The sequence below is a fragment of the Caloenas nicobarica genome, chromosome 16 (assembly GCF_036013445.1).
Source record: "Caloenas nicobarica isolate bCalNic1 chromosome 16, bCalNic1.hap1, whole genome shotgun sequence".
NCBI lineage: Eukaryota > Metazoa > Chordata > Aves > Columbiformes > Columbidae > Caloenas > Caloenas nicobarica.
In genome coordinates this window covers 8,941,953-8,953,244 of record NC_088260.1, presented here as the reverse complement: position 1 = coordinate 8,953,244, position 11,292 = coordinate 8,941,953, and the positions used below count along the sequence as shown (strand labels likewise).

At 40.1% G+C, this 11,292-nt stretch overlaps 1 protein-coding gene across 1 annotated transcript; it reads right to left on the bottom strand.

Moving 5' to 3' along the window:
* Positions 1 to 1,090: 1,090 nt before the first annotated feature.
* Positions 1,091 to 11,141, bottom strand: SNAP29 (synaptosome associated protein 29). Its single transcript, XM_065646687.1, has 5 exons — positions 10,692 to 11,141; positions 8,926 to 9,122; positions 8,132 to 8,217; positions 7,061 to 7,165; positions 1,091 to 5,361 (listed from the first exon to the last, which is right to left on the bottom strand). Exons 1-5 carry the CDS (start codon positions 10,911 to 10,913, stop codon positions 5,204 to 5,206), a joined length of 768 nt encoding a protein of 255 aa, XP_065502759.1. The 5' UTR covers positions 10,914 to 11,141; the 3' UTR covers positions 1,091 to 5,203.
* Between the last annotated feature and the right edge of the window lie 151 nt (positions 11,142 to 11,292).

The window sequence follows — 11,292 nt, the reverse complement described above, 5'->3', positions numbered from 1 at the left end:
TCAACATACACATTCCCAATGGATCCCTTGCTTTCTGCACTGAAGGGTTAAATCTGGCATGGCCCCGGTGGAACACCGCATACTCTTGCTGTCCCAGCTGACCTTGGACAGCTGAGACACACTGGAGCTGGGCAAAGGTTTCTTCTTCCAAGCAAGAGAAATTCTAGTGGCTTTTCAGAGTGCTGATCTGCAGGCAGAGCTCACCATTGGCAAATGACTGCTATCCATTAACAGAACATATTCACAATTTACATGGAGGAAAAAGGATCATCTAGAATGAAGATGCCAAGGAGGGCCATTGTTTTCCCAAAAATATCCACTGCTAGAGCTGAGAGCCCATCTTCTAGAAGGTTCTGCCCTGCCAACAGCAAAGTCACAACTCATCTAGACTTTTTATAGCTGAGGCAGGGCTCCAAAGCCACTGTAGTTAGAAAACCCTGCCTGGCACTCAAGGATCTTCCTGATTTGGCAGTCTACTTATTCTGGGGCACCTCCCTGCTTTCTTTCAAGTGAGCCTTACCAAGCCCTCAGTTCTGGCCCCAATGCAGTTCTTTGTATTTTCTCACTTCAGGAAAACGTAGCGGATTTATTTGGAAGCAAAGACACCAACCAATCACGTAGCAAAATGAAACAACAATGGTAGAACTCCCTCCTAAAACCAAACCTCTTTCCAGGTGCAGGGAGGAGGGAAAGAGGCAGGCAGAAGCGTGAGGGTCCTTCATTCCAACAGCACCTGCTCTGCCTGGTTTTACATACTTGCATGAGCATCTTTTATCTCCCCTTCCCTCTCTGATTTCCCAGAAAGACAGGGACTGTGGTGTAAGCAAGGGAGTCCTTGAGAAAACACAAAAGGGTTGAAATTCCCGACCAGCCATAAGCAGATTTGTGTGGAGTTCTCTCTCCTGTTCGCCTGCCTTGTTAATGCATACATCCAGTTTATGATATTCCTGATAACCAAGCACTACAGCAAGGTTACTTTCCAAGCAACATCTTGATTTATTTTATCATCACAAGTTAAAGTTTCACAACAATAAATGCCTGTTTGCATTCCTCTTTCAGGATCTAAAGGAATCTACTCAAGAGTCAAGTAGAAATGTAATACCCTCCTTTTATTCTCAGAAAACCCACCAGCCACAAAATTATTTCCATTCCAGCACAAACTTAACAGAGCATGCCCAGCATTTTAACAGGTCTTATTGTGGAAAATAAGTGTCAATGGTGTAATCAAAGAATTACAGGAAATAAATGCAAAAATCTCCATTAACAATAAGCACCTTTATTGACCATCTTACCATTCAACACTCATTTCATTCGATCTCCTAAATTGCTGAACCACAGTCCAATTTAGCATTTAAATAAAAGAAAAGGATATTTTGCTTTGTATAAAAACTGTTATATCTGGGTGGCAGAGAATTAAAGTACTATTAAAAAATGCCACAGACAAAAAAATCACTATCTGTGATTTTGAAAATTAAGCCACATATATTCCAAAGTAAAAATCAACACATATCCTCCATATTATGTTATGCTTGTAAAAATGCCTACAAAAATCTGTTTGTTCAGAATGCAGAGTGGTGGAAAGTATTTTCTATTTCACTATTTAACAAATGACATCACAAAAACTACAAGGCAGCAAAATATATCAGATGAATTTCACACATAAAAAGGCCTGACACCATACAGTGTCCCAACCATTTCGGTAAGCCAGAGTTCAGCACACCAACAAGTCTTCATAGTACAGACTAAAATTCAGCTACACATCGGTTGTTGCAATTTCATTCAATGCTCAGGAAATTTAAAAATCTAATATACCTAGGAATCTAATAGTCAGATATTGCTTATTCCCACTTCTTCACTTGCTGTTTTTAGAGTATGTCTTATGTCTATGTTAGGAAAGCTATGCTGCTTCCCAGTGTTTAACAGCTCTTCAAAATTTATTAGCAAACTTTTTAAGCAGCAAGAAAATTTCCTTTTATAAAGAAGACATGTTTTTGGGGGCTATCTTCTTCTGACTTTAATATTAAACTTCTACTCAAGCCAATAAGAATAAAATAAACCAGACCTATTTTGCTGCAAGGACACCCGTTTCCTATGCCAACATGAGTATTTAGGCAAAATCATTTAACTTATCAAGTTAATGCTTGAGTGTAAATTAAATTTCTTCCGAAAGTCCTATGCCCTGTACAAGGTATGTTCTTCAACAGTATGCAAGAAGAAATAAAACTTATTTACTCAGGAAATAGTAAGAACAGCTACTTAAATCCTTCGTAACACATGCAAAATGACATTTCCTGAAAAGGCAAAAATCGTGCTTTTTTCTATTACATTTCCCTGTTCCGCACAATAGAAAGTTATTCCAACAAGAAAAAAAAAAAAGCCACATCACACTATTACACAACAGTGTTGTCTCCTCATGTCAGACTTAAGTTCTTTATCAGCATAAAGCATCTGTATTAAGTTAAGAAAGGGAATTCAGTTTGTAACAGAAATTCATTTATACCCATGAGGTGTGGGAAATGATCCTTTAAACAAGGCCATTAAGAAAAAACAAAACAAACCCCACCAATAAATAGAGCAGAAAAGCCTAAGCAAAGACATACGTTACTGAGACAGTGAGTGGGAGTGTTAGAAGACATGAGAAGTTTGACACCTCTGCAAAACTCCCACATGGCTGAGATCCTGGTTTTCCAGTCTGCCTGGATCAAAGGGTCTCAAAGCAGAAATAGGGATTTTATTTTTTCCCCCTCCCCTTCCCTGCTTGTGTTTTTAAAGGCAAAGATATCCCAGATGCAGTACACATCTGATAAGGCTTATACAACTTTACTTTGCTCTTAAATCAACCATAGTTGTTTGGATTCAAGCTCCACATTACTTACGACACATAACGCAACTAAACCCCCAGCTACATTTTTCTTCCATTAACCATAGTCTAGTGGAGAAAGTCTCAGCATAACATCCTAATTACCAAAGTCTTACTTTGGAAAAAACATAGTTGTGAAGTAGTTGCATCCAGGTGAAGGTAGATTTCACATTAAAAGTCACATCATTAACTACTATGCAATTTTTTGGTATTCTTTCACAGAATTTCTAAATCCTTTTTGAGATGAAAATACTTCTGTTAAACAACATTGGGATAAGAAAAAAATACAATTCTTTTCACCCTTTTCATTAAAAGCAGAAAGTCAAATAAGAAACTAAAACAGGTATAATCAAAATTTCAATCTTCCTTCACTGAGGTAATTAACATTTTGAAAACTAATGATTGGTATCATTAACTAAATAAATGTATCAACCATCTTGAGACATCAAATCTTATTATTCATAAATATTCCAACAGAATAAAAGAGAATTAATCATGGTATGCACCCAAACAGACAATACATTGATATTAATGAGGTTTTCAAGATTCCAAACAAGCATGACACAAAGTACAAATCAAAAAGCAATTAAAAGGACTCAATAGCTCTTGTAGTTTTACATCCCTGCAAAACACCTGGGGTTTTTTTTTAGGGACTGAAATCAATGACATCAGTAACATAAGGGGAAACAGAGGTTCGTCTTAAATCTAATTCACAGCTCTACTTTGCTAGTAATCCCAGGAATATTTTTTTCCCCCCCCCACAATACTATGCCCAAGAACTGCAGATTTTCTAGTGATTTGTTTTTCTGCAAGTGAACTTTCAGGAGACACGGTAAACCAAGAAAGGCTCAAGTTTTCTTTTATCTCCTTACAATCAGGTGCAAGTGAGCTCAAGGTAACAAATCCCTTTAAAAAAGGAAACAGGACAGTAGGAGTGTGATGTTTATGGAGGATACAAGCTTGATAGCCCTGAACATCAAGGTTTTCTTTTAGTTCATAAGATAATGTGGCACCAACTCAGAACAGTAACTATCTCTCATTAGCCACTCATCCTCATTTGCGATAGCGAGCGCTGCAACACTGACACACATCCCTTGGCCTCTCCAAACCCAAATTACTTGTTTTGAAGACAGCAAGTTCTCATTGTCATGAGGCTGGAGCGGAATTGTAATTATTTTGTTCTACAGTGACACACAAAAGAATAAAACAAATTGTAAGGCCCAACTTGTATCTGGAAGACTCCAACATTTTTTGAGCTTTTCTTCATCTGCAGGAACTCTTCATACCTCCTAAGCCAATGCAGAAGTATCTGAACCATAGCTGAGTGTCTTAAAACCAGTCACATTACCTAGGAAAAGGCAGCATCTGCTGAGTCCCTAATCACATGTGAAATAAATGTTAAAGAATGATCTCCTATGATCTGTTTGAGCAATATCAGACCAACTCTCCATTTCTAAAATGGAAGCTATTTTTCAAATAACCACAATAACTGAATAAGCTGAGAAAGAGCAGAAAATATAAATGCAGATGGTGACAACTTCTACAAAAGAATCTTTAAAAGCATATACATTTAAGTCCTGATTTTGTTACCCAGACTTTTTGGGTCACTGTCAATCAGTGTTTCTTGCAGACCATAAGATACACTCAGAGATCTTTACTGAAAAGATTGTAAAGGTGATAGCATTTAGTGACCCTAAAAAGTACCGCAGTTCATGGATCCACCATTTGGGAAAAGTCATCTTAGTAAAGGGAACACGCACAGGATATTATCATTACTGCATGACACCCTTGATATTTCACAACTTCCATAGAACAGTTCATTCCTTAAGCCCCAGAAATGCCAGAGAACAGTCACTTAGAATTATTTTTACAGCTGGAAATCAGCATTTTTTCAGAATTTAAAATAGCTGTAGGTAAACAGAATTAGCAACGTTTGTTCTGAACAAAGCAGCACATTCTGTTCCCCCTGCCTGCCCCTTCCCCAAAACAGAAGCAAAATGTAGTTACTTTTCTCATCACAGCTCCCAGGCCAAGGACACTGAAGCTTTGTAGACTGCAAATTCCTCCACACACATGACACACAGTTACACAATCGAGCAGGGTATCCAACACAAAAGCATTTACCAAGTGCTGAGAGATTTCACTCAATGTGCACTTTTCCCATATACATTAAGAAGAAACTTAAAGTATTATGCTGCACTTAGGATTATGACATTTTAATGACAACGAAATCAATAACATATCAAAAAAAAAAAAACATTGTCCAAGACTTTTTAAGAGATCAGTTCAGATAAGACATCCAAGGAAGAACTGACACTGGACAAAAAAAATTCTAAAAATACTTTAGAGTTGCCGGACTTTTTTATCGGTGCTTTTAATATTGATATCCAGTGTCTCTACTTTTTTTGTTAGCCGATCCAGCATATCATCCTGCTCATCTATTTCTGTTTGCAGACCAAGGGCTAGGTTTTTCAGACGACTCAACCCAGAAGACATCTCATCTGTCAACAAAGAGAGGGACCATAAGGAATCAAAGCAGTATAACGCATATTGTCTAAATGGACGCTACCAATATTCCCTCTTCTCCAAAACCCTGGGTTAGAAAATGTCAGTTACAGCTGCTCAGGCTGAGTGTTCTTCAGTAGTGGAAGCACCAATATTTTAACACTGCTTCTGCATTACTACTGGAAATAATCACTTCCTTCTTTTTTCCATTAGAAGTTAACTAGAAATGCTTAAAACCAAATTGTATCTTTATAAAATCACATACCCTGTATTAACATGGTTTTCACTTTTTTTAAAAATGTATTTTATAGAAAATTGGGTACATTTTACATATTTTCTCAGCCCAGTACACACAATATGCTCACTACCTCAATTTGATATAATCAATACACTGAAGATTTAAGCTATTAATTATTCAACATAGATGAAAAAATCCAATTTCCAGATTTTTCTAATTTGGCAATAACAAAACTATTTTATCGCATGATCGATTGGTATAAAATGCTCCTGAGGCTGGTAGGATTTGCACATCTTGGGAGTAACAAATGTGCTTCTACTAACTCTTATGATTGACTCTTTCTCTTTGATCTATTGCTTTCTGATTTCTTTCCAATCTCTTCTTTGTAGGTCAGCTAAACAGTGACATATGTAGGCAAAGAGGCACTTTGTACATCTGCTACAGAACAAAGGAAGAGAAAGGCAGCTGAATGATTTTTGGAAGTCATAAAAAAAATGCAACAAATTCACAAATTAAATATTTAGTGCCTATTGATTCTTCTATTTTCTACAAAACATTTTTATTTCAAAAGCTGCACACAGTTGTAAATTCTTTGGGTCCAAACTGATGTACAATTCAATATCTGAGCTTAACTGTCAGTTAAGTTGAACACATCTTTCAATGTAAGTGGTAGGATTTAGAAAAAGAGGGAGTGTCCATACTGGTATAATCTTGATGTCAATCTGAAGCAGTTATTTCCTTAGTAATATTACTAATACCTGTTTAAGAAAGCTTTTCAGAAGGGACAGATAAGCCTGCTTGTCCCAGTGCTACTCCAGTCAACTTACAGGACGATTCAAAGAAACAGTTTCATATCCTGAATGCAAGTGTTATGGATACATCAGCACCATTTCCTCCTTCAGACAGAGACCTACTGGCATATTCACGTTTAATAGTAATGGTTTTTTTACTGTCAGTACATGATCTAGAAGGACTTATACTTTTGGTGTGGGGTTTTTCTCCCTGGTCTCTTTACTCAGGGGCCATTCAAAATCTATTTCTAAAGCATAACCATGTTGCAGAAGAGCAGAAGCATTAATGCCAATAGCACATCAGTTTCCATAGCAGATTTATACTATTCCATGCGCCCTAGCCAGGTTGTTTCTAGCTGGTTTCAGGTGAAAAGCATTTCCAACTCAGATTTGTTATTAATATTTGCAAGTAGTTGACCCACAGACATGCTGCAGCATTTGACCATACAAATAGAGTATGTTTCAATCAAAGCTGTGATTCTGCCATGTAGGTAGTTTTGGAATCCAGAATACAAGCAAATGATTTTTTGTTTTAATGATGAAATTTCCCATGTGAACAAAAAAAACCCTGTTCGTTGGCAATATATTACTAAGTAATTTTCTCTGGCTTAAGAACCAGAAGTTGGAAATTGTATTACATCAAACAGCTTCAATTTTCTCACTCACCTAAGTTGTTATCAATTTTCTGGTGGTAAGCTCGCAGGTGTTGATTCTTTGGATACGAATCCCTCTGCACTGAAGAAACTAAATCTGCTTTGCCGAAATCATTGTCTGTTAAGAGTATAAAATACAAATTATAATAATTAAAAAGTTAGTAAGAAGAGGCTTTAGGGTTTTTGAAGGGCTATTAAAAACTAGTCTGACCACAGATGCCGTGTAATCACATAACACATTAGCAGGAGTATCAAAATCAGTTTGACACCACTACCTATAGGGTAGTCCTCAAGATGACTAGTTATAAAGCTACAATTATTCTATTCTGGGTTGCCTTTTGCAGTTTCACTGAGTAGTTGAGGAAAAAAACCCACACTTAACCAACAAAGTAGGTAGGTTGGTAACTTCCACCAGCAGTGAGTACTCCCCCCAGAGTCAAGCCACCAGAGAGTTATTTCTGCCCTCTATTGGACAGAATCTTAATCTTATGTGGAGTGGAATGGAAATTAATGTTACACAAAAATCATCACAGACGTTAACACATTGTGAGACTGGGGAACAACAGCAAACCCTGAACGCTCCCTTGTGCGAATCAAGTAATGACTTCAACACGAAGGGCTAGAGTCCCTGTTTGAAACAAGAAGGAAAACATATCTGAAAACTATGACAAGTGATGGTTAAAAAGAAGAACATCTGCATGTACGAGTTAACATTTTGGCAAACATAGGACAATGCTGGCTACACATTGTGTGGATTCTTGGCTATAGTCTCCTCTGTGCAAACATAAGCACTGGGTGCTTTTAAAGTCTTTAGTGGATATATTATCAACATAAATCCCCCAGCAGGAACGGCTAAATAAAATCTGTATGCAAGTAAAACATTTCACATTTTCAGTATGGGTATAATTAGTTCTAGGGGAAACAACTCCCTAGAATTCAAAGCCATGAAGGCTGGGACACACATCTCCAGGCATTAGGCAGCAATGTAGTCAGTTGGGCAGGCTGAAGGGCCTCTGCCTTCACCACTCTGCAGGTTCACCCTATGCTGATGACAGACATTCACTGTAAAATAAAGTTAACAAACCTGAATTATCTAGTTTCCTTAAATTTGGATGACTTTCCTGGTATTTTGACTCTTGTTCTTTACTAGACATCATTGCTTCCTTTAATCTGGTAGTAAAGAGAATAAAAATAAAACATTCCTATAGACCGCAGGCTTCATACCGAATCTGTTAAATAAGAACAGGTAACAATTTACGCAAGAAGAGCAAATTTGTTAGACCCGATCCAAAATGTTATTTTAAAATTAACTATTAGCATTTGTCTTCAGTGAAAGCAGAACTGGTTGCTTTAGTGCTGAAAATAGCATATGGAAACTTTGATATCAAAACCAAAACTATCTTCCATCTTGGAGGCAACCTAGTGCTGTCCTCTAGTGGAGCATGGAGCAAGAGGGAAGGAAATCAATCTGTGCAGCACTACCAGGCTTTACATAAATTTCTCAGCTGAAGACAGACAAGTACTGTAAGACACAGTACTTTCACAGCAAATCATTTTTATTTGCAGCTTTTAAGAGAAGCTAGAGAAACACACATAATATATAACATGGAACCATGTCAATGCTACAAATCATGATTTCCTGACAAGACTGAAGTTAGTATGACAACTCATAATACTTGTGCATTAATTTCCCACAAATACAAAGTTATTCTTACCACTAAAAACATAAGTATTTTTCTCTAAGTAAAAAGGGAGCTAGACACCAACTCGGGAGTTTCCTTGACAGAATCAAGAGATCTTTTAAGTTCTGTTTTTCTGGTGACGTCTCAAGAGATGCTGTGGGATATTAGTCCCAAGTAAAATGTTTATTATACTTACCTACTGTTAGCATAATATTCAGGGGTTCCATTCTGCTCTGGCTTGTTCTCTGGAGGTTTGGCTTTGAAGTAGTTTACCAAGCCCCCCCAAACACTTTTAATGCTATTTATGTGCCTTTGACTAGTCTTCAAGTCCTGTTCCATTTTATCTACCATCTGTTCTGTGCGCTTCAGGGCCTCTCCTTGACGCACAAGTTCCTGACACATACAGACAGAAAAAAAAAAACAACAAACCCACAACTAGTTAAGCCAAAATAAACTGAAACAACTGAAACATCAAACATTTTTACAGATACTCTAAAGAAAAATGACAGCTCCTTCAGCTATGTAGATTACTTCTGAAGACATACAGCTCTTTCACTCACTCCTCTTCCTCCAGGGCATTTAAGTCAAGAGTTGCTAGTCAGCCATAGCATTAACCAGCTGTAAAATCTCCAGCACTACACAATGCCAGGTTCCTGACACCTGCTACAAACAGCACCCAGGAATTTTCTGTACTGGCCTTTTGTCAGGTCAACACTTATATCTGTTCCTGACAGAATAAGCAGGGCACCAGATGGGTGATGTACTGAAAATGCAAAGGTTTATGGCAAGGAAATGAGCAGGCAGAACTGATTCTAGTTGAGAATAACACCTTCATTGGGAAGGGATACTATTTTCACAATAATGGCATGATCCCGATAGTTTAGAAAGATAATGACCAATGGAAATAAATGCTAACAGGATTTTCCCATACTGCAGGAATAATCTTTTAGCTAATACTAACAGTACAGGATTTAGTGATTCTGATATGTAATATCACGTTATTTTCTAATTCAGCAGAGCAAACGCTATTCCCAAGTAATCCAAAGATTAATTCTAGCAGGAAAGTTGTCTGCAGCCAACATTAGTGCAAAACAAAGAACTTATGTTCATATTCTCTCTAAACTTTGGGGCACTCTGGTGGAATATGCTTTTCTTCCCCTCAATGAAGCAGCAAACACATACAGTTCAAGATTTACCATGAGCCCTGTGTTAAGCCTAAACTCTTGATTGCTCACTTGTGCTTTTCTAGACAAAACAAGTCACAAGGCTGCAAGTTTGCAGAAGTGACACCAAAAACCCCCTTGAGCAGAAGCACCTGCTGCAGCTTGTGGATGCTCTCAGGTTAATGGAGGCAAACACATCACTGACATTGAAGGAAACATCCCATTAGCTGGTGACACAAGGGACAGACCTTTATGAGGAATGGCTCTGAGCATAAATATTCTGAAACATGGCCAGGAGAATGAAGGAAGTGATTAATCAGGGTGAAGTGAGCACATCACAAGCAACTAACAGGGCTGGCTCTTTATTTAATCAAGACAACTGCCAAAAACTTTTTAGTCAAATAAAAACAGGTATACAGGCCATTAATAAAACTTAGTGAGAATTGTTAAAAGGAGTTGAAAACACAGCCGAGTCCTAGTCTCAGTATTATACAGACAGAAAGGGTTTAACCGTGATTTTTTCCTCAAAAAAACCGAACTGTCCCCACCCAGAAAACCAGACCACAGTAACACAGAGCAATACGTTGTCTCTGAAACATTTAATAGCTCTGAAAAGAGCCGTTTCGGGAGACTTTCGGGGAAATAATGGAAACCAACCCCCCCCAGGAGGTTTAATCCGGACACTCCCGGCGGGGGCGGCAGGCGCTGGGCAGCCCCGGCACCAGCACAGGGCGACAGCCCGGGGCGGGGGAAGGAGAAGGTTCCGCTCCCGATTCGCCGCCCCCCACCCCCGACCCACCTCGGAAGCGGCCACCCCGATGCGCTCGGACTCGTAGAGCAGCGAGAGGGAGCGGGCGGTGCTGTCGGCCGTGGCGGCGGAGCGGCGGAGCACCTCCTGCTGCAGGGAGCGCTGCCGCTCCGCGCCGCCCGCCTCCCCGCCGCCCCTCGCCGGCCAGGCCGCCACTTCCTCATCCTCCTCCTCCTCGGCGAAGGGGTTGTAGCTCCTCGGGAGGGCCGACATGGTGCCGCCGACAGCGGGCCGCGAAGGGAGCGGTGAGCGCTTCAGGGAGATGGCGCCGCCGTCCTGACTCCTTACGGAGGCCGAGCCAGGCCTGTCCTGCCCCGCCGCCGCCGCCTCAGGCCGCAGCCTCCTCCGCTCCTTCCGCGCACAGGCCGCCACTGCACGGAGCCACCACACCGCCCCCTCCGGGGCGGGACCAGCGCGGCAGGGCGCAGCCGAGGGACCGGCGGTTGCTGGGAGGAACCACCACAGCAAACGGGAGGGGCGGGCTGGGCGCGCCCATTTGTGGTGCAGGGCCCGGGGGCGGGCAGCGGGGCGGGGCGCCCACCGGCAGTGAAGTAGCTGCGGGCACCGCCATATTTACGGTGTGGTGGGTGTT